The 25,466-nt window shown below is 27.4% G+C and overlaps 2 protein-coding genes across 2 annotated transcripts in view; both read right to left on the reverse strand.

Annotated features, from left to right (window-relative positions):
- The window catches only part of LOC129981130 (solute carrier organic anion transporter family member 74D-like), a 40,484-nt gene extending 33,073 nt beyond the window's left edge, over nt 1-7,411 (reverse strand). Inside the window, exon 1 of the mRNA XM_056091824.1 lies at nt 5,615-7,411. Within this exon, the coding sequence (XP_055947799.1) occupies nt 5,615-6,629 (1,015 nt within the window). The 5' untranslated portion in view covers nt 6,630-7,411. The remainder of the gene's footprint in view (nt 1-5,614) is intronic.
- A 2,052-nt stretch (nt 7,412-9,463) lies between these two features.
- The window catches only part of LOC129981684 (solute carrier organic anion transporter family member 6C1-like), a 39,302-nt gene continuing 23,299 nt past the window's right edge, over nt 9,464-25,466 (reverse strand). Inside the window, exons 6-9 of the mRNA XM_056092623.1 lie at nt 16,193-16,325; nt 12,036-12,214; nt 11,847-11,911; nt 9,464-9,839 (exon numbers count right to left, since the gene is read on the reverse strand). Coding sequence (XP_055948598.1) covers nt 9,529-9,839; nt 11,847-11,911; nt 12,036-12,214; nt 16,193-16,325 — 688 coding nt within the window. The 3' untranslated portion in view covers nt 9,464-9,528. The remainder of the gene's footprint in view (nt 9,840-11,846; nt 11,912-12,035; nt 12,215-16,192; nt 16,326-25,466) is intronic.

Genomic DNA, 25,466 nt, shown 5'->3' on the forward strand with positions numbered 1-25,466 from the left:
CGAGAATGACATCTGGGCTCATATTCTCAATTCCGCGCCTCACCAGAGGAAGCATATTTGACCTGGACGGATTCAGTATTCGGCAAGGCTACTTACATTATGATTCTTCTATGGAATCCGGTCTCGAAGCCACGATCTCTCCGTCAGGCCATCATGCCCTCAATAGTACAGTGTTAAAAAATATCACGAATTTTGAATATCTGCTTTTTGTTTGATTGGAACAAAACTTAATATAGAGTTTCAATATTTTGACAAAACCAAACATTAAATTTCTTTTTTCTATCGTTTTGTTTAATTTAATTCGTTTGAGAATTCATAATTTCATACGCTTGTAAGTGATACTCAACTCTGGATATGAAATTTAATATAGATCTGACATCCTGAAATTGAATTTACATAATTAATTTTATCCATCTAGTCGTTTATGCTTTTGAAAAAATGTTGTCAAAGATATAGATTTGAACAAAGATATAGATTTCCTTTTTTTCGGATTGTATCTAATTCCAAATATCAGAAATATGCAATTTTATACGTCTTGTTCGTTACATTTTTCAGTTATCGTGTTTCCAGACAGATTGATGAACAATCATACGAGCATAATCGTTTTATTCTCGAATATAGAGAAATCTAAAACTTGGAGACTAGCAAAATCTCCAGGTCAAAGTTTTTGACGATTATAATGCTTCTCTTTGTATACTTCGTACATGAGAAAAATCATATAGAAAGATATAGAAAGAAATCATATTGTAACAAAACTTGTTGAAACGCGGCGTGGACTGAATGGCTCAGTGGTAGAATGCTATGAACTGAAAGCGACAGTTCGCAACTTCAAATCTGACTGCAAACAAACTGTTTAAAATTTGCCTTGTTATTGATCTACTTTCTGTTAAAATCTGTTTGTTCTAGAATGTTCTTAAAATTTCTGTTCCTTTCTAAATCTGGAAGAATAGAGTCATAAATGCAAGGTTTAGTTCCTTGAATAAAATCTCGAGTTAAGATTAGCGAGTGTTATCTTTGTCTTGAGTTAACGAACAGTTTATCTACACTGACTACAATCACGCAAAAATATAAAGGAAAATAATTCTGTATACTTTAAAAGATTATTAAAAAAAAAGCTTCTAGCATCTTATTAAAAGGATCAGTTCTGAGAATTAAGAAGATATTAAAAATTTTGATTGAAGAACCGGCATATACTAAAATATCTAATTTTCGAAAAATGTCTCCAAAATCCAACAGACGAGAAGCTTATATAAATAAGCATGAAAGAAGGTGTAAGAATTAGAAAGAAGGAGTAAGAATTAGAAAGAAGGAGTAAGAATTATTCTTTAATATTCTATACCTTCCTTGACTCTTATTAATACATTAAAGTGAGTATTGCATTCCACCGAAGAAACGTCACGTAAACTGGTCTGGCGCACGTCGGGGCCAACATCCTCCCGCTAGTGTGGTGTGGTGTGGAAGTTTGTACACGGGGTACCAGCTCAGGTGTCGTCCTCGTCATCTGACCGCGGTTCAATATTATGAGGTTCGTCCCAAAATAGACCTAAAGTTGCTTTACAACGGGACGTTAATATTATTAAACTATAGCTGAAACTAAACTGCATAAAATCCATAGCTACAAATCAGCTACTCTCGTCTCATCTACAGACATACAATTTAATTGAATGATCTGAACGTCATGACAGCATTAGAGCAAACTATAACGAGTCTTAAGGAGCTACCACCAGCTAAGGTACAACCCTTCCGTGAGGAAGGTCGTCCTGTCATAAAGCCCCACTAGGTTTTGGCTTTACCACACTACTTTGCTAGGATGGTGATAAGAAACCGCCAAACCTGAAGTTACTTATTCTGTATCTGAGATACCCCCCCCAGCGGGACATGCAAAATTCATGGACCATAATATTGCAATTTTTAAGCTTTTAGAATATTTTCAAAAAATATATTGCTGAATTATGTTAATATATTAGAATATTGTGTTACAATTTTTGCTAATTACCCAATATTTGAAAATGTAACTGAGTTAAAAAAAAATGAAAAGAAAAAAAATCTTTTAATAGTAAGATACTGATTATAACTTTCGTTTTTTGAAACAGCAATGATGCCAAATAATAATGACTTTTACAATTTTCTATAGTCTAGCCAGCCAAACCATGACTGTAAGTTTCAGTTACGGTCGAAGAATAAAAAAATCAATGGTACAAATTTTCCACATCTCAAACACTTTGAATATCTTATATCCATATATCATTTGAAACCTATATCCTTTAAATATCCAAGTTATGGATTTACTTTTATTTCATTCCATACATTTTAATTTCAAAACTCTTATTTAACACAATTAAAAAAATTGATTGGGATTGACTCATTTGTTTAAATATGATTAATGGTAATTGGTAATGTATTTTAATTATTAAAAATGTGTTTCTAAAAATCTCATGTCACAGAATTACTTGCATTTCATGGATCTCTCGATTAATTCAAAAGGAACTGTGAATTTCATATAAAATAATAATGAAAAATTTTTTAAATTATATTTGAAGGTTGTTACAAAAAGTTTAAATTAAAACGTTGTCAAAATTATAGAAGATTTTTCTTACCGAATTAATTTTAGTATTAATTCTATATACGTAATGCCTGCTTATTTATTTGTTTAATTGAAACCTTATGCAATTTCACATCCCACATTTCTAAAGAAATTTGTATTACATATTCTTTAGCATATTGAAGGATCAACAGCTCTATCGATAAGATTTCTACACTTCTTTAATACGGTCAAAATGGTGATAGAAAGATTTCCCTTCGTTCAATCAAAATTTCGAGATAATAGTTGCACATTTTTTTATTATTATTATTCTTTCGTAAAGTACAAAAATAAAGTTAGGTTTTAAATAACATTAGTTTCATTTCTGCACGAATAATTTTTCTAATTTTAATCAATTTTTGAAATTAATTTAAACGCAATTTATTACTCTGTCTTTTTGCCGTTGAAATGGTAAAGGAATTTTATTGTTTACTTACATATATAAAGTGAACACTTTTGCCAATGCTAAAGTTTTTTCTTTGGACATTTTCACTTTTTACTTTATTTCTTAGCATATTTTATTATACTAACTCAATAAAAAAAAATACTTTGAAAAATTGTCATTAAAATTATTACTGTTTATTTCACTCTTTGTGTTAATTTGGTTTCATATTTTAGGTTTTCCAATTTTCCAGGTTATCATTTGGCATATCATACGCCTTCTTTAGCTTGAACGAATAAGATAGTTTTATTTTATTGTATATTTATATATATAAAAATAAATAAATGTAGATAGAGACACAGATACAGAAAGTAGAATTACTAATAAATTCTCACATAAATATATCACAAATACTGAATACTATTAATATTTTTTACTTGTATAATTTTAAATAACTGCGTTTAAATTCCACAACAGCCAAATTTGAAATCTAGAACATCTTGAATAAGTGTCTGTTTTACAAAGTAAACAATAGCACAGTTTGTTTGCAACATACATAAACATACACTTAAACAAAAATTTGACTTTCAATTTATTGTATAAATATTTTATTTATCAGTAAAGCTTTTGTTAAATATGGAAATAACAAAGCAGGATTAAATTAATTTCTATAAATTTTGTAAAACTTTAAAGTATTGTTCTTCTTATCCATTTTATTAACAAAAATATTGAACTTAAATTACACGAACCACCATAAAATGAGAAAACATTAGCCATCTAAGCCAAAACAAGGTCCATCTAATTATGTATGCCAACATAACCTCTTTTATTTGTCTCTTTTTTCATCCTTTCGACCTTAACTATGTCTCTCTGACCTGAAAGCGGGAATGAATTCAAAAACAACAAAGCATGTTAACTGCTTCGACTATAAACTAATAACTCACGAATAATTTATAGCTTACAAAGAAATCTAGTATAGTCTTTTAGCGGTACACCGTAAAAATCTTATTTTTACTGGCGGAACTTTGCTTTAAAAAAGTTATTAAAAACAAAGAAACGAGAGCTTCATTCTGATAATGAAGCGATCTAGAAATGGGAATACTTAAAATAGTTTAGCAGTTTGAAATGTCAAAATCTGTGGCTAGGTCAGTTAATTTGTACTTTTGTAAAAACTTCATTCTGGGAAAATGATAACATCTGAAAGAAAAAAAAAATCGTAAAACCCTAAAGGTTAGCTAACAATTTTTTGTCTCCCATTTTTTATTGTTTTGTTGTTTGCACATATTTGAAAAGAAAGGAAATTGTTAATAGCTAAGAGTTGGATGTAAATATATCTTAGTCCTCATCTCAAATCACGATGACACTTCTCCAATTGTAATTAAAATTGAAACCAAGAAATCCTTTATAAAAGAGATATATAGGAAATTTTTAAAAAATAAATATTGTTAATTTTGTTAATTTTTTAAGGAATAGTCTATTTATTAATATGCAATAAGAAAAAAAGGAAATATTTCAGAGCTTTCCCTCAATTTGGACCAAACATTTAAAGCAATTTTCTAATCTGAGGTTATTTTAATTTTTAAAAACAAAGCTCGTTGCTTTAATCTCTTCCTGATTTTGGCTTCTTTTACACACACGAAATTTTTGTAAATCATGTTTACGCTTTTCTTAGTTTCTTACTAAATATTATCTTTCATTAAGATAGAACTTTATTAAAATATGTAGAAAAATATTATTTATTTCACTTATATGCATTGACATATGATTTTTTTTCTTTCTTATTTTCGCAATCTAATTTATAATCTGTAATATAATTTATTTTAATGATCTCTACAGTTTTCAAATTTTTAAAAGTCTGAATCACAAAGCGCTTATTGATTTTGAATTATATAAACAGAATATATTAACTCAGAATTTATTTAGTTCAGCTTTTAATTTCGTAATTTTAATTGCTGATTGCTTTGATTAATCTTAGAATGTTTCACACGTGATTGTCTGACTTTATATAATGCATGTGTTTAAATCATCTTCTTTCAATGTTATCCCTTCCTTTTCTTTATGTATTGAATTATTGTTTTTTACAATTAAAAAAACTGATATTATTTTTAAAGTTTTCACTTTTCTGATTTTCAGATCAAACACTGTTATTTCAGAAAATTAATAATTTAACATTATTTTTATCAGAAATTTAAATATTTAATGAAAGATTTCCATATTTAAAGACAAATTAAATAGAAAACAAAACGTGGATATGCCTAATATCGTTTTAATTCCATTTTAATTATTTTTTAATTCCATTTTTATTCAATTCCTAACGTTTCTTAATTCCATTTGTTTTTTCATTTTTAGTAATATAATTTTAAGATTTGTTTCGTGTCTTAGAGTATTTGAAATATACATGGTTTTATATTTAATTATTAACATTTTACTAAAATTAAATATTCCAAGACAAAGTATAGAACTTAAACTTAAAAATGCCTGCATTATAATTATATATATATATATATTTTATTTCACTTTTTCTAGAACATTCAGGATCTGGATTTATAATAAATTTTGGATTTATAATAAAATCAGGATTTTGGATTTATAATAAAATAAATTATTTTTCCTATAAAAATGATTTTTAAAACTATTAAAATTTTACTTACCGAAATATAAAGATGCATTTTTCTTTTTAGCAGTATCATCTAAAAAGGACAATCCAACAGCATGATAGGATAAGTTCCCAAAGCCTTTCAAGAATCCCGCAATCATCAGCATGGCAATAGCAGGTATTGTTGGAGGACGATCTTCAGAAAGACAACTTTCCCTTGTAGCCTCACTTTCACATATTTCTACTTCTGTATCATTTTTAATGTTCAAAATACTCAAATGCTGAGTTGGTCCGTAAATAAAATAAGGCAAAGCTGACATGAAACAGCATACAGCAGATAGTAGCATACCTATTCCAAACATTCTTGGTCGATGAGACATTCCACCAAAGTACCCAATCAAAGCACCCATAAATACTGGCGTTACTTCATCCACCATCATTATAGTCCCGCTAATACGACTATTGAAAGAAAATCTTTTTTCGAGTGTAGAGATTGATCCTACTCTATATGCATAGTATGTTCCACTTATTACACCTAGCAGTGAATAGAGAAATAGAAAAACTCGAGGAGTTGCCCAAGGTTGAAGCCATTGCGGTTTGAAACTGCCAATGCCACATAAAGTGTCTGGATCTGCCTCATAGTTTGAACATGAGTTCTTTAGTACACAATCTGTACTCTTTCCTAAATGGTTTAAACTATCCTCACTTGACTGAGTGTCTTTTAGAGGCACATCTAAAAATGTGCCAGATTTGTATTGTGGACAAGATAGGCCATCCTTGCGATGATTCCTGGTATCCTCATGTGAATCTTCAGAAGGGGCCTCGCTTTTTTCTTTCCTGTTTGACATATTCATGAGCTCACTTAAACGGATACCATGGTTTAAATTTTCATTTCCATTACTTCTGTCTATGGAATGATCATTAAATGCTGGATTTTCAACACCGTTGTTTTTACATAGTTCTGGCTTTTCATCCAGTTTATCTTGAGAGCCAAGAGTAAAATTATTTTCAGTTGAATTGAAATCGCTTTTGGTCCCGTTAGGCTGATTACCTTCAGTATCGTCACACATATTTAATAATTTTTTTAAAAAAAAATGTAGTTATCTTTGAATTAAGAAAATATAAATTAAAGTGCTCTAATTTTTTGCTTAGTTTTTTTATCCAATTATATGAAATTACAAATTAAGTCCGAAAACAAATACATTAATGTTATTTTTATAACTGGATTTTAAAAAAATTAATAAATAAGCCTTAATTTTTTCTACTAATGTCTATATTTTTTAACAAAACATTAAACACAGTTTAGCCATACAACGTTACGAGTTAAATTAAAAGAAATTACATTTAAATTGTACCATATATCTTTATAAATAAATTTAAAAGGTTAAATTTACTTATAACATTATCACAAGCAAAGTTAAGAGACGAAAACTACCAAAACAAATTAATTATTCTATTTAAAAAAATCACCAGGTCTCCACACTTCTTAAATCAAATAAGAAAAATAAATTATTCAACCAATATATTCAACACTAAACTCCAAATGCGGAAAGTGGCTGAAATAAGGTAATCCAATCTTTGCCTTTCCTTCAGACACAGCACAGCTGCTTGAATTTGTTGATTACTCGACAGCCGTTATAAACGTCATTGCTCTGGACCATAAGTAAGTTTCCAGTCGTCTATAACCGGTCTTCATCCGTTCACGCAACGAGGGCTTTAAATTGAGGTCTTCGCTTTCATCTAAGGCTCGATTGAATCGGTTACTAGCAATTACGTAAAGTGTTACTTCCCCTTTAAAAGCTTTCGAAAATCAGCATCTTTCCTTGAGTATTAAAAAACACATGTTTAGATATTACATGTGATAACTGCAATATATCTTGAATAGCGATTGGTTGACAAAAAATATGTTTATAAATACGAGACTATCATCCGCTAATGTTGCACTTTTTTTCTCCTGATAAAACATGAAAAAATTCCATGAGCATGTTTCATGTACGTAAGAAAGTTTTATTTATTAAGCATCCAGATGACATTAACCTTGGGTAGTTATTTTTGCACATGATAATGCTAAAGAATATGCCATAATTACGTAAAAGGGTTATATCTTCTTTTAATCTTTGACATAATCTTAAAATCAATTATCGTATTACGGTTCTCCCAAGTGCATTTCTTTGAACCGATTCAGTGTAAACAGTTAGGAAAGAGTGTGTCTTAAATTGGTTGAAAGTAGACACTGAGATTTGCTAGAATGTTTATCGTACATATTTCGATACTTTGACCTCTTTAAAATAAACATGGATCAGAATTTCCCAAATTAATAATATTTCCTCATATATATTTTCTTTTATTTCACTTATTTTTTTTTCACTTAAATCGCTGTTGTACAGCAAAAGTAAAAAAAAAAAGTATTATTTCTACAAAAGAACATTTCTTATTAATGATAATGTTTCTTGTTAATAAATCTTAATAATAATAATATTAATATTAATAGTAATTAATAATAATTTCTTATTAATGCTAATAATGATGTTAATTTTTTATTAATTTTGAGTTAATTTTTTTATTAATTTTTATTATTTTGATTTCTATTCAACTTATGTAATTTTAACTCAATTATTCACTTATGTAACAATGTATTCAATTATGTAAACTCAATAAAAAAATTTATTTGTTTTTTTTTTTCTTCATGTAAAAAGAAAAATAACTAACTGTTCAAAAGAAATATGCGTATACCGTATTTAAATAATTAATTAAATGATAATAATTTTAAAATGTTAAAGATTGAAATAATGAATAATAAATGATAATAATTAAAAAAGGTAAAAGATTTAGATAAAAAAGGATAATTTCTAAAAAATCTTGAATGTTTGACTTTTACGGCAGTTTTATCAGGTAAATAATAATTTATTTTATAATATTTGTGTCAATAATCATGTTTGTATGTATATATATCTATATTCCATTCTAAAATATGTTTATCCATCTATCTGTCGAAAATGTAGGGAAAGAAAGAAAGAATAATTGATATAAGTATTAGAATTTTAGAGAATATGTTTTTATTTATAAATATTTTTTTCCTCTTAATCCTTGCGGAATCCTGAGAAATGCTATTTTATAAGACAATCTTCATGTTTTTTATTCAATATTAAATAATGTTATAATCACTATAATGTGAGAAATCAAATTCATCCAAAAAATTGATAATTTACTTATGTTTCCTATGCCAAACAATGTTTTTACTTCAAATGATTGTATTACTTTAAACTAGAATTACTTCGCTAAAAAAAGTAAAAAAAAAAAATAGTAATAGAATTTTTTAAATTTTCTGAAAACAGATGGTTTTTTTCTATTAAAAAATAATAAGAATATTTCGAAATACAGAAGTAAGAGAAATGCATTAGAAAATTATTTCCCATGAACATTTTATTCTGATGAATGTCTATTTTGAAATATTACATAGATATTATTAATATAAAAATTATTATTTTCCCCACTGATAATTTATTTTAATTTTATATTTCCTATTTTATTCCCAGAATTTTGATATATATATATATATATATATATATATATATATATATATAATCTTTTATTTCAGAAAGTGAATTGAGATGTGATTGTTGAATTCTAAAAGTACCTTCATTTCAAATTCAGTTCCTTGTTCTGACATCAAAAAAAAAATACTTGAAAAGATTTATCAAAAAATTATTTTCTTAAATATTACTCGTTCAAAAGAATTTAATATTTCCATTAACTGGTTGTCTTACACAATATAGAATTTAAACATAAATTATTATCAACATTCTAGCAAAACTGTGCAAACAATTTCACAAGAACACAACAACAATACACATATTAAAGAAACCAATTTCTTTATTTTAATATTTATTATAAAATTCCAAAGACAATTATTTTTACAAGAATTTATTTGATAAATTGAATACTTGAATTACAAAGGTTAGGTTTATATTATAGCTTTATTATAGAACTATTGTCTTTTCTTTCTTCCTGAGATTCTGCTTCATTTTTTACAGTGTTGGTGCTATCTTCTGTTTCGTAATCTTCCTTATACAAATCATGCACTCTGGACGCTAGGAAAAATATTCCGAGTAAAGTACACGCGTCGAATGTTGAAAACAAAGCAGACGTTCCATGAAGAAGATAGTTGAGTTTTGGAACATCATAATACCAGCAATTGCCTGTCTCACCACAACTTTTTTCCCATATCAGGCATGCGGAATCTACCAAAGCACCATATACGACTGGATAGGGTATGAAACCTGAAATGTACAGAGTAAAGATTCATTTAGTTTCTTTATATTTTATTTGGTTTTAAGTATTCCATACACGTTTATGAAAGGCAAATAATGAATGGCTGAATTTATAAAATAATAATCATAAAAAATTATTATCTAATGAGGGGGAGTTTCCACCCCGAACTTTCTGGATTTGGGTACGACCCCAAATGACTTGCATAACACTGGCAATAATAGAAATATGGATCTTTGTTGTGAATCTAACAATTTTACTAAATCAATCATACAAATATGTATTTTGAAAACCTTTTATTCCCAATAAATTGAATTAAAAAATTTGACATGTCACTACAGTTGCAGTCACGAGGTTACATACTACCTGTTAATGATTTAAGTCAATGCGTTTTGTGTAATTTATTGCATTTATTTATATATATATGTGAAAGTACAAACCTATACACGGTCAACCCTTTAACAGATTTAATTCAATTTTAATAAGTATCTACATTTTAGGCGTTAAACCCACGTACCAAATTTTATCTCCCTAGCTCTTTAAGTTTTGTAGTTATCGATTCCGCTTAACACGAACAGCAAGACAGATAGATTTCCTCTGAATAGACTTCATTCAAAATTCTATGGAAATCTATAAATTTGATTTTAAATTTATTTATCAAATTCCGTCTGTTTAAGATAAAGCGCTTTAGAAATAAAGTGTTCACATTCAGACAGACAGAAATAATGTCAAAATATGTTTGTTGAAAGCAGGGAAATCTGAAAGATATAGATTCATCAAAATCTCGGGTTCGAATCTTTTGACGATTCTAATACTTCTCTGTACTTCATGTACAAGAAAGTAAAAATAATAAAGATGTATTATCTTTTAGATAATACATCTTTATTATTTTTACTATTTTTACTAGGCTTTTTAAATTATGGGATATGTTTCTAAAGAACACCATCCTGGTAATTTTGTTGCAATTAAATCATTTTAAAAGAGTTGTTCAATATTAATACATTATCATGGATCAAGTTGTCTAATTAGTAATTAACCATTATGTCATGAATTAAAAGATGGTAATTTTTGTCATATGTATAAACTACAAAATTAGAGATGTAAAAGATTACTTTATTTTGATTGCTCCCAATAAATACTATTTCTTCGAAGATAAAAAAAAAAGTATCTAACTCTTTGATAAAAAAGAATATAATCTGTGAAACAAAATATAAATCAAGATCTTTACATGTTGTAATTATTGAATTCACTTGTAATCATATATTTAAACAAATACATTTCCTCTGAATAGGAAAATTTTCATATTTTCATCAGAACTTTGTATAGGCAAAGATAAGAAAAGTTAATAATGAGGAAAATAAGAAATTTGATCATATGGAAATAATATTCCATTGTTTTGTTAGTCTTGACATTTTTATTGAGTAATATTAAATATAAGGTATTAAAAATCACTATTCACTATGAGTGATTAATGGAAAGAAACCAAAAAAATCTTAGTTATAGATTTTGTTTAGGATATTTGTGTTCATTATAAATTATTGCAAAATATCACTGGGAGGTATTTCAAGTATATTGATCAGAAATTGCCGTATAAGTAATGAAGAGCGCCACTCGAAAGAGCACGACAGCATAGTTTAACCCTGAAAGGAATGCAAAATGCCCCCCATGGCAGGGCAGCCTATACGTCGTCCCCCCACACACACAGAAAGGTACGACTAGATATTAGTGTGATGGCAACTCAACCCCACACTATCACTATACCCACCGAGGAAGAGAGAACTTCCTTACTTATAAAACAATTTCTAATCGTCATACCTGAAATATCTATCAGTGGGATTACGCAATAATATATAATGAATACAAATATTCCACACCTAATTTATAACAAAAGTTTTAAATTATCTTCAGTTAATCACTCAGGCGTGTTAACATCATAGAAAAATTTATAAAATGAAAAAAAAAATATTTCTATAATATAAAAAAATACTTTCAAAAATCTAATCATTATTTAAACTTACCAAAAGTGCAAATTAAGGTTTCAAATGTTCCCAAAGCAACACTTTTATCTTCAGGTTTTATTGATCTGAAAATAAAAAATTAAAAGTTTTAAAAAACATCCAGTAGTAAACAAAATTCCAAAATAATTTCTAATCCTAAGAATACAGATGAAAAGAGATATTATAAAAACATTCTCTTTTATTCAATACCTCAAAAATATTATGGTGTGTCCCACTTTTGAGAGATTCACAACCAACTGGATAACAGGCATTGTGAGGATGTATGCCAGAATGCTAGGCCAACAATTTTCTGTGACACAAAATCCATCTGTGACGTAATCTCTTTGTTGTCCAGAAGAATCGAAAACACAAGAGCAATTCCAGTATGTCTGCAAAGAATTATAATTATCATTCTCTTTCAATATTAAAGAGTTATTAAATTTAATTTCAGTTACCCTCTTCATATATTTATTTTTCTTGCGTATTTCAAAGTAAATCTTTTCAACTTTCAAAAATTAACTTTTATAGTCATTACTTATAACAAATTGAGACATTATATGCTATTAGACTTTTGGTGTAAATTATATGTTTATACTTATTATGAAATGAAATATCTATATATAGATATATATTCACCGTTCAATAATATTCAACATTTTCTATAATAATTCATTACCAAGATGGTAGAAAAGTTTAATTCAATCTTTCTGTACTCCAACAATCATTTCAAACATGTACTCACAAATTTTCTTTAGATTTGATTTTGCTTATTTCCTTGTTATTTATTGTAAATGTATTGAAATTATTATATTATAAATGTTAATTGCAAACGTAAAAGAAAAAAATGCAAACTGCAGATGTTTTTTTTTTAGATTTTATGATGATATCTTCTTAATTCTGTATGAATTAGTTGTCAAAATGTCTTAATGAATTTGTAAATATGTACACGGTCTATTAGAAAAACTTTCAGGCTCGGAATATTCACTGGCGAAAATAATTGCTATAACATTCATGTTTTCTTTTTTTAATACAAATTGTCATGAATTCTATAACATTCCAAATTCATAAACATAATCATATATTCAATTCTTCATAACCTTTATTTTTTGAAATTATTCTGTACTTTAAAGTAATGGGAAAAAGGTTCATTATTTACATTTTCTTTTACTTTTACTTTTTTTACTGCTGTCAAAATGTTAAAGAAAATAAAAAATATTTGGCTCAAAACAAAAAACGTCGCATAATCCATAAAATCTTAACTCCATGTTTTCAATAACTCGAGATTACTAAGTTGAATTTGAAAAAAAAATTTTTTTGAACATGTTGTCTTGTTTTTAAGGTTTTAGTTCGGAATTACCACCAGTATGGTTTCATTCAACGGGCTTTTGCACTCTCTTAGTATTAAATAAAAAAAATATCTGAAAATGAATATTTTAAAATTCATCAATTAATTAACTTCTTCATATTTGCATTTTATATAGCTAAATCGGCTTATTTCTATCTAACAGAACAAGTTCGTAGATTTATTGAGACTTTATATTAGAAATTGCATATTTTTTAAATTTTTTTTTCTTTTGAAAATTTTTGAAATTTTGAAAAAAAAAAGTTTTAGTTACTAATTTTTTTTTTTCATAATAAGTGTACTATATTTTCAATTCAAAATAAATGCGAAATGAATGTTCTTCTTTCAGAGCTATATAATGTCTCTTCATTGTTCCTGTTATAGCAATTATAGTTAGACCATAGGAATAAGTACCAAAGACACTGTCGCAATCCAATTATAAATCATTGTACATAAAACTACTGAAACTTAAATACTACCAATCTTCAAAACAAAGAAACTGAGGCAATAGGTAACCTTGAAAATTTTTTCCATCACTTCAAGCTGAAGATGAAACAAAGAGGAACTCTTTTGTTACCGAAACTTTTTCATTTGTATGAAAATTCACGAAAGCGTAACTTCTTATATTTAAAAATAATAATTACACTGTAGGGATTTGCGTGAATGAAATGTCCTTGCTGATAAGTTAGACTGCTGAGATAAGTTAATACTTTGTTGCATAACTCCTTTACCACAAAAATTACTCAAATCTCGTGAAAAGTAAAAGAAAATTAAACATGTGTAGAAAAAACGCATGCAATGTCTCTCACTAGTTCTTGTATTAAATCACTCATTGTAACATCCTCTTCGCAGCATTTTTAAAAAGCGTTCATACTAGTGTAATTTAAGTGTCGCCGGAAAGACAATGGTTTGACACACAGTATGTGAAATTATTAAGATGTTTGTCTTTTTAGGCTGTAAAGTTACATTGAGTATTAACGTGACAAAAATTGTTGCTATTCACAAGGAAGAAAGAGGAAAATACATGCAAACATAATTTTTTTTTCTTTAAATCTACTTATTATTCAACATTTCATAATGAGTTAACATGCATGGGGAATGGAGTGGGTTTTTTTCAAATTGTTCTGAAATAATTATTTTCTTATTTTTATCAATTGCAAGTAAGGTTCCTGGGTTTCCCAATATTTTTCTAAGACCTTATTAGAAGGAGAAAAAAATAATAGTATATAAAAATGATAGTATTATTTTATTAATTAAATATTGTTTGCATTTTAATAAAATTAATTACAAATTAAGCCTAGTTTTAATCGTACAGCATTTTAGTCCGCCTTTGGTTAACATTTGCAGCAGAGGTATATAGAAATGGCATTATTTTATCTTGGTAGTATTTCAATAATTTGAATAATTGTTGTTTCTTATGATACTTGCCATGGATAAGCCCGCTGTTACTAAGACAGCGGTTTTAAGCCGGTGGGTGAGCGTCTCTTGTTTTTATAGTAGCGCCAACTAGGGCCAAGAGTACGACATTGCTACTCACGCATCACGCATTCGCTTGCACAATCCCTTTTTACAGGCGGGCACATTCACACATCTCACAGAAGAACAGAGGAAGAGCAACCATGCCCAAACCGGGACTCGAACCCAGGATCCCATATCACGGGGAAGACGCGCTACCCCTATACCAGGACGTAGGCATTTGAATAGTGATTTACTAATTAATTCTTTTTTTATACCTACAGCATTTCTCTTCGGCATTAGAGTTATATTTGCAACTAATTCCATCAAAGTTGATTTCACAATAATTAGTACTTCAATTGTTTTATTCATTTCAATATGCTTTTCCTTATAGTTGATTAAATCCTATAATATGTAATATAATCTACTAATGACATTCCTGGCTTTTAAGCCAAAATCTCGTTGAGAACCTGGATCATGTGACTAAAATTTTAATGTTTCTCGATCCATCTCTTTCATATATTTCAATCACTCATTCCTACCTTATTCATTAGAGATGTATCATCTTAATATTACATTTTTAATAAATATTAATGATATTATATTTTTATTAATAATTTTATATTTAATGTACATAATGTATTGGTCTGTATCGCATTTGTTTTCACTAACGTAATGATCATCAAGACATGAACCAAAGCAATAAACGATGTTAAACCATTTATAATTGTTACGAAATGTTGTAGCAAGCTATTTTGTTGTGTTTGACTACTCATGTGAACATATAAGCACATATTGGTATGGGAAGTGTAAATTTTTCTCGTATCGCCCCTGATTTATGAATATTTCTAGTGGCATAATATAATTATTAGTTCATAATGACTTTTAATGTCTAGAGATATAGTATAAAATGTTTCTTAAAAGACAAAATAGCTTATTGGCCATAAAAAATTAACAAAAAATGCCCTTATATGTCAATATATATATAATAAAGGTCAGCAAGAAATATTTTTTTAATTTCTATTCTCTATTTGAATTTTTTTTTCAATTAACATGTTTGAAAAAGTTGAAAAATTTATTTTCAATATGCTTTGAACTCTTGAAAATAAACATAATAAGCCTTTGATGTTATTTGGAATCTACATTAAAATCAATTTCTTCTAAAAATTATAATTCAAGAGGATTTGATGATATCTAAATATTAATATGATCTGAATACAAATAAATAGCCAATGAATCATTTTAATCGATTAATTTGGAAGCGATTAAATAATTCAGCTGCACTAAACAAATATTTTTTTTAAAATTATTAAGGAACTTTTAAAAGTAGTGCTTGCTGCTGGATGCATATACGTAATAGGCAAGATCTGCATTATAGTTAGTATTGTTAGAAATAATTTTAAAATTTCAGAATTTCTCAGGTTTCGAATAGTTAATAAAAATAACTATATTTATTAAAATTTTAAACTATCATTACATTAAAATTTAAAAATACAGAATGAATGAAAAAAACTTTATATTATTGAATTAATAGGAAAAATTATTTGATAAGGTATTTATATATTCCTACCCCATTCACTTTCTGACTACAACCAGCATGGCAGGGTGAGAAGAACATAGTTGCTCCATCTGGACCGCAAACAGGCGAGAAAGCGTTGGTGGTACAGTTACAGTTACTATTGCATTCATCTTGTAGAATCAATCTATAGCAAAACCACAAAAATAAAAGACAAAACATTATTTAATTTCATTCCTTTGAATGAAGATAGCACAAAATTTATTTAATTCATATTTTCTAAAAAAATGTTCATATGAAATAGGTCGAAATATGGGAAGGACCGTTTTATATATTTTTAAACGATCACATAAAATAAAGTAACAAAACAAATGTATTTAACGGCATATATCTCGATAATAAATAATAAACGTTATAAAATTCAAATAAAGCGTGTTAATACACGAAAAAAAAATAGCTAATAAAAAATGTTTGAATGTTATCACATTTGATAATCATGTCCCTTCTCCAACATTTTTTTTTACTTCGTTAGGATTAATTTAACATTTTTAAAATATAAAAACATACTTTTTTTGCTTTAAAATTTTTTTATTTAAATAAGGAAATTTATTTTTATCGAGAAATTCTGTTTCGAAAAAAATAAATAATTTTCTTGTTTGTAAAATATAGTATTCTCCTTTTCCGCCTATAGTTTTAGTTCGCCATATAAAGAGACATTCTATCACCATTGTCCGTTATTTAATGAAAATATTGACCGCATCAAGCGAAAGTAACAGTCAATACATTTCAATTAGGGAAAACATTTGTTCTTATTTCTATAGGGTTGAAATCTAAATCAAGAATAAATAAAACAAAAACTATCGGCAATAAATTGCATTTATTTTGGATATACGAGACAACCGTTTTCAAAAGAGGAAAGAATCTGAAAAAAATCAACTGTTTTGTATTTTTCCTTTAAAATACACAATAGTTAAATTCAATAGATAAATTCAAAGAAATTACACTTTTCTTCATTTGTCCTTTAGTTCCTATAGTTTTCACTTGTATAAGTATATCAATATATGAAATGTTGAGGAAAATTCCATGAACGATGGTTTTAACGATAGAATCAGTTAAAGTAATATTCTGGTTTTTGTAATCACGTTCGAGTAACAAATTTGAAAAATAACTTCTTATTTTCAATATAACATCCATCACTAAAAAAGAAAACAAATATTTATAATGAGATTTTTCTTTCAGCAGTTCTTTAATCCCTAGTACTTAGTCTTATTTTCGTTTGGACTAATTTTTAGAGTGGTAAAAATAAATACAAAAATCAAGTCTTCAATTAAATTTATCCGTTCTGTTTTAGAAACGAAAGATTCTTTTACTCAATTACCATTTCATGCAACCTTAAAAAATATAATTCAAAACTTTATCATTTTTCATTCAAGTAACTTTTTCTTTATTTCCAAGCAACAATAGTAAATAAACCCAAAATGCTTTTAAATTGAAAAAATCGTATTTGTATCCAATTGCTATAATTATGCAATATGCAATGAATCTTTAAAGTTATTTTCGCATAATTTTAGAAAAATTAAATCATATTTAAACTCTTTTAAAACTGGTTCTTAAAAAAGTTTCTTTAAATTTATTAAATTGCAAAATGTCTATGCTTTGTTACAATTTTCAATGTTTATCCGATATCTATAAAACGTTATTGATTCGTTGTTGCAAATTTACATCCAGTTGAGACTAGATATCAAATTTCCGATTTTTTCACCAAATTTTAAATCACCAAAATCACCAAATTTTTAAAAAGAGGCTGCGAACAAAATATAAAGTTAATTTTAATAAAAAAATATGAACTAAATATTTTAATTAAAAGCGCAGAATCAATGGGAATTAATTCAAATTCATTCAAGTTTTGAATCTAAATGCTTCCCTATTCTAATAGTCTCAAAATAGTAAGCATTTTCAAAAGTTATAAGCAATCACATAACTTACAATGCCATATGATTTAATTTGACTGTTTACTTTATCATTACTTTCTCAGTTTACAATAACGCTATTTAGGAACTGGCCTCCTAATTTTGAATAAAAATAAATGATATGTCACATCAAATTGATTAGGATCTAGACAGATGAATTTAATGTGTACCAAACCCAAATACACAATGGTCTCGAAACTAAGTAATATATTTTAACATACAATTTATGTCTATCATAAGCAAAGGAAAGAAAATATTAAATATTTTAACCTTTTATTATGTAATTGAAAGCACTTTATATTTATACAATTCTTTTTAAAGAAAAAAATAGCAATTTATATTTATTCCATCGAGTTAAATTGCGGATGCTAGACTACTTTTATTAAAAGGCCGCTTATTCGCTTAATCTAGATATACATGAAGCATCTTAACTAATAAATTAAATATAAATAATTTCAACAGCTTTATCCCCTATTTCACTTTTTTTGGATGAAATATAGAAAAGATATTGTAATCGCTAAAAATTCGAATTCGAGAGTTGGACAAACTCCACGCTTCAAACTCTTTCAATCCGAAAAACACATTTTTGGTATAATGTCTGTCGTGAGCACGAATAAACTCAAAACGCTTTAAGACGCTTGGTTCAAATTTAGTATATGAACTAAAGACGAAATTTGTATATTTGTATCAAATTTTGAATGAAATTCATTCATAACAAATCTGTCTGTATATGACTGTTTGATTACAAGTAAATTCAATAGCTCCAAAACATAAAGAAATATGTAGATAACATTTGATACTCAAGTTTAGCACCTATACCAATGATTCCTAATAACTTTTTAATAAAATCTGTGAAAGGATTCATCGTCTGTCAATTTATATTTTCGAAAACATCTAAACTCAATAACTTATAAATGAAATTATTTAAATCGATGAAAATCGATATGTGAGATTTTGACTGCAACTGTAGTTATGTGTTAAATTTTCGTTTTATTCAAGAGACAAAAAGGTGTTCAAAATACATACTGGCATGATGAATGCAGTAAAACCATGCCAAATATCTATATTTTATAACTTTTGTTTGCTAATGTCCTGAAATGTAATTACGGCCTTGTCCAAGATCCATAATTTTATACCGGATGAGGATACCTTAATTAGAAGACATAAGAGAAAGTTTCGCAAAAACCGCTCTAGCTGGTTTAATAAAGCTTCAATGGTGAAAACTGTTTTCAATGTTGAATTTGACTACTATTTCTTACCTTCTTTGTTTTCTTTTAAATCTCTAAATTTCATATTCAAAAGAATGAAATATGAATTATATATTTCAGAAATGGTGTAAACTTGAGTATCAAATGTTATCTACATATTTCTATATGTTTTAGAGTTATTGAATTCACTTGAAATCAAACAGCCACATACAGGCAGATTTGTTATGATTCTTGTTTCAGAAATGTTGTATGATTCTGCTTTCTGATGTTGATTCAATAATTTATTAGTTTTAAGGTTTAGATAATAATCGACAAATAGTTTTAACTAAACTTTGATTCCGTATCAGGGGAGCCACCTAGTAGCAAGTCTGGCAAAAATTATTATAAGATTCCTTATATTTATAACAGAAATCATGAAATACAATCCGAAAATAATATAAATATGGAAGTGAAACCTTTTAGTGTACAAAAAAATATATAAATGACTGTTTTAATAATAATTAATATTTATTTACTAATCATGGTTAATTGTTGGACTCAAAACGAAATCATAAAAGCGAAAGATGTTGGAAGTATTCATTACAGAAATTGTCTCGTTAAATGTTATAAAAAAGCATTAACTATTCTTTAAAAATTAAAAACTTTATAAAAATTCAAATTTATAGAATATTTCTATTAGAGTCTCACTTCCTTCCTTAAACTTATATAATTTTAAATTATATTAATTAATTATTTTCTACATTTAATTAAATTAATTCTTTTCTAAATTTTAGTTCTTTATCGTGTTTTTCCTAATTGAAAATAAATCAGTATTATTTTTCAGAATGTTCGCAATATAAGCCTCATTCCCAAAATAACCCTCAATTGAGATCATTAACGAGATTCAATTTTATGTAAATTATAAATAAATGTTAAATATAGGAATTAAATCAAATAAAGAAAACTGTTCTGATCTACAGGTTATTTTTATATATCATATAATCTGATTTGTTTACAACAATAGTCAAAAATAACATATAATGAACAAACATAATATCAGATTAAGGTTACTATTACTTATTAAATGTTCCACAAAAGTGATTTTTTTAGTGATTTATTTGATTCCATTTACTTCTAGAAAAAATTTCTTCTTTCACAATTAGTTTTTATTTAAAAAAACTGTAGCTTTCTAATAACAACTTATGTAAATCGAAAGTTCTAGTGAAAGTTCATTTTGAAGCTTCTTTTTTACCACATCTTCTTGATAGTGATGAGAGTACAATGTACATTTTTGATGATAAAGATTTATTCCGAAATATTAGATAAAACTTTCTACATCATTCACTGTAAGCAAAAAACATATGCTTACTAAAAGTCGTAAATTACAATTGAAAGCACTTTGCAGTTCAGTGCACTACGATGCAATTTTTTCTTCGCAAGGAAGAATAATGAATATGTCCTTCGTAATATGACGTCACAGTATTAAAGCAATTGCTCTTATGAAATCAGACAATTTTATACCATTAAAGAAGTATGAAATGAAAGCAATTTATGCAATCATAGTAAACCATTTTTTTTTCAAAATATTAAATTTATAGATCTTCAAGGCTTTCCGATTCGTTTTTTTTTTTAATTTTTAAATTTTATAGTTTATGATATTTTCACAATATTCCAGTGATACTAGTTGTACTAATTTGATGTTCATTGGAGAGATGTCACCAAATGCATTGTGTTTCATTAAATCCTGTTGCTTATGCATGATAAAAGAAACTCGTTCACTGGTTATTTCACACGTCACTCATGAAAATTTTGAATACAAAGAAGTTGTAATCCACTAGAAACTAAAAGATTTCTACTTTAGACAAACAATAATAATTATTGGGTTTCGATTATACAAATGCATTTATATTATTAAACTAAACTATGCTATTTATAAAAAATTTATGAAATCAAAAATTAAGTGATAATAATATTGCAAAGCTAGAAAGAATCATTAATTTAAAGAAATTTTGTTTGTTTATGGACTATTTTGATTTAGAAATCGAGAAATAGTAGGTCAAGCTTTATGCTTTTCTGTTTTTATTTTATTTTTATTTACTTTCTATTATGTTCGACATCTTAAATCCTTCAAAATGTCGAAAAGCTATCTTAACAATATTGTAGGCATTTTGTGCTAATAAAGTATGACTGCTTATTATATATAAATTTGCTATTTTTATAACTATTGTATTCCTCTATCTCTCTCAATTTGTTATTCTCTTAATATTTTCTCTTTCTTTATTGTTGTATATTTGTGTCTACCTATTTACTATTCTATTAATATTTTTTACTTCGTTACTATTCTGTTCTATTTGTTTTTTGCATGTTAATTGTAACAATTTTCACACGTTTTAGCGCTTGATAATATTGCACTTTATTTTATATCTTCCTATTTTATTAGCGTAATCATGTTTATACGTTATTAAATATTTATTTATAGAACTGTCTACAGAGCAGTAAGAACTATCAAATTTGGCAAGCAGTTAACTCTTGAGTATTAAGAGTCCGCAAATTGAATATTTCTTTTAACTTATATTTATCTCAATAGCAGTGAAGTATATATTTTCACAAAAGCCATTTTTGCATCCCTTCAATTTTTTTTTTTAATGTACAATTTTTATTTCCAAGATTTTCTAGTATTTTAATGATTTTTTTTCAAATTAATATTAATTTCATCTTTTAGTTGTACTGCGATATCAGGTGCATTTTCGATCATTTAATTGCGTCATCGATGCTATAAATTAATTGCTGCTATTAATTATGTTATAGCTGTGATGTAGTAAGAAATATTTTTTTTAAATAAAAAAGACGAACAATAGAGAACTCTATCAGTTATATATAGATTTGTGCGCATACATGCAAGGTGTTCATTAAACAATTTTCTTTGCTTAGATACATCTATAGCTGCAACTAATAATTATAATGAAAACAGATCTACTAGAGGCATGAGGAGCTCTGGGAAAAATAAATAGTTTCGAAAATCGCTAAAGTAGCAAATATCGTCACGAAAGGAAGGTCAGTAAATGGAAAATGTTTCATATGAGTCAAAGGACTTTCATGTTGATTAACAAAAGATGATTTTTTTTTAAATTGCATACGGTAATTCGTCTATGTATGTGCAATTTTTGCATTTAAACGTTAAAAATATTACAAATTCCATTTTTTGTACGTGTTCATGGCAATGAATGACACACTTTCAGTTCCAACCGTACCAAAATACTATCTTCTTGGAATTTTTTTTTTCCGTACTTTTTCTGCACCTCTCCCCTACAGTTCAGATGAAAATTAAGTTTTATTTCAATGACAAACTTTGGCTACAAAAGTCTCCAATCAGCGTAAGTTATTTTAGGGCAGTTCTTGGCCTCACCCACAAATCTTGGCTTGTCAACAGGAAAGTAAGGTCCCGCGACCCGTAAAAGGAAATAAAACATAATTACTTGAAAAGATTCAATGCAAAAGTTACAGCAATATTTCGGCTATTCCTCAACATAACACAGGCATTGTAACATTTTTCAAAGAGGGTATGAATTTTTATATTCCAGTGGCATCCACCTGAGAATAGGGCCAGCATGTTAAAATTTACAAATCTTTGCCTGTGAGAAAGTGAAGACCGGGCAGGAATTTCTTTATTGACAAGAATAGGTAGAAGTCATTGAATACAAAATCGGAGCTACAAGATGGATGGCCGGCCAGCTTCCAGTGTTCGTTATTTGTATGCTGAAATATCGAGTTTTGTTTGTCTTTGACCTTCTATTGACAGCTTATATATTTAGTTCTTGGTTTTATATATTCTTGATATAGTTCTTGGTTCTATATATTAGTTAGATCACAATCGCATTTACAAACTTCGGTTAAGATGAAGATATCTGAAACTGTTAGTGGCTAAAATGTGTCTATAATAACCGCTCAAATTATTAATGACAAAAAAAATCAACTAGAGCTCTATATTCATGTAGAAAATTAAGCGATAAAACTATATTGTTATGTAAGAGAAATGCTTCGATTCTCACAAAGAGTCATTGCTTAATCTGGAAAAGTTATTTCATGTTCACCTATGTACAAAGTGTACAGCGCCGATTTAGTTTTCATATCCATATGAATTTTATGAGAGGAAAAAATAATGACATCACTACACTGCATAAGAAACTGTTACGAAAGATCTAAGCAAGCATGCACAATTATTTTTTTGTGAATGTGAATTCATATTAGTTTATATTATTATGTCATTTCCAGCAACAAACCATTTAAGAGAGGACTGGAATACCAAGAACCAAGTCTGATAATATGTTAGATATTCAAGTAGTTTTAATGCAGATTCCACGAATGTCACATTAGTAATACTGCCGCGTAAAGGTTAAAAGTAAGTCAAGATCATATAATATTTCGAAATTTTGAACTTTTTAATAATCAAATAATAATTTTTCATTAAAAAAGAAAATCAAAACAATTCCACAAAAAAACAGAGTATTGTTCGATAAACAACAATTTAAAAAATACCCCAAAAATTCGAGAAATTTCCAAATTAAACTAATCGAAATAAAAATTGAATTCTGAATGTAAGTAAAAAAAACATTAAGTGACAAAATAAAATTATGCAAGAAAAAATATTGAATAAAAGCAACACAGCATGATATTTCCTGCCATATGCTAAAAAGAATTATTTGAAATATATACATTAACAGAAAATAAATGCTAACATTTTGTATAACAATAATAAATTTGTAAGATCATAACTACTCCGTATTAATTCATTAAAAATATATTTATCTCAAGCATTCTTACACATTCCATTTCAAATTTCATGTTTTTATACTCCGAAAAATTTTAAAAGCATCACCATAACACGGGAAGCGATCGTCAGGAAATTCCCACGGAAAACAAGCTATCAATCACTGCTGCAACTTCTTGATTACGTCACTTTATGACGTACTAAAAACGATTAGTGCTTCTAAAGAGGTTTCATATATGGACATGAAAAAAAAAACATATTTAAGTTTCGCCGCTCTTGCGAAATCTTTTTTCAATAAAATAATTTTATGAACTGCATGTGATATCCATTTGTATGCTAAAATATACCACGTTTAACGATTGTTAAATGAACTCTGAATTGCTAATGAACCCTTTTACAATTCTTCTCTACATAAGTAAATAAAGCAGTTAAAAAAATCTATTTTTCTTTAAACAATCGTAGCAGAGGTTTGGAATAAGTAAATTCTTTAAGGGATATATGTTATTTATGTGTTTTTTAATAATAAAGTACTAAAATGTCACTTTTAATTTAATTCAGTACTGTTTATAATAATTTTGGACAAAATTATTAACTTTTAGTAAAATAAGCATCTTTACATTTAATTCTATAAACTAGAAATAAAAGTTAAGAATTTAAGACAGCATAAAGCCCAATGTATTCAGAAGTATTCTTTTCAAACTTTTGTTAATTATGGTAGTAACCAGACTAAATTATTTTTTTAATTATGGTAATGGTAAGTGATTAATTTATTCATACATGTTCAATTTACAAAAAGGCAGTGAGGGCGGTCTTTTGGACATTTTCTCGCATAATATGTAATAAATGTACTATTGCATAATTAACCATATGCCATAGCCGAATAATAGTAACGACATAACCTATTACAGCGCCAACTTTTAAAATTTTACCGGCGATTAATCACTAGGACTATGTTAGTACGCAAGTACCAGAAAACAAAATGTGTATTTGGCTTTCCCTTTTTTTTTTCATACAAGACTAATACAAACTGTAAAATTTCGATGACGTAAAAACACTCTATGATTCCAAAAATTGAATTTTTGGAATTATATTTGATTGCTCGTGAACGCGAAATAATTCAAAATTCTTATTTGATTGATGAAATTCCATGCCTGATCGTTTCACCAAATTTCTAGATATTTAACAAATTTTCCATCGGATTAGGAAGTCCATCGATATTTCGGTTTGAGCACAAAAGAGCAAGTAATAACGAAAACAAAACAGTCTTTTTGATTAAAATCCATAGAAAATTTTAGCATCTAGGTAGCATGTAACAGCATGTAGGTATTAAATGTAGGCATGTAGGTATTAAATGTAGGCATGTAGGTAAATGTAGGCATTTAGGTAAATGTAGGCATGTAGGT

This window comes from Argiope bruennichi, chromosome 8 (genome assembly GCF_947563725.1).
Source record: "Argiope bruennichi chromosome 8, qqArgBrue1.1, whole genome shotgun sequence".
NCBI lineage: Eukaryota > Metazoa > Arthropoda > Arachnida > Araneae > Araneidae > Argiope > Argiope bruennichi.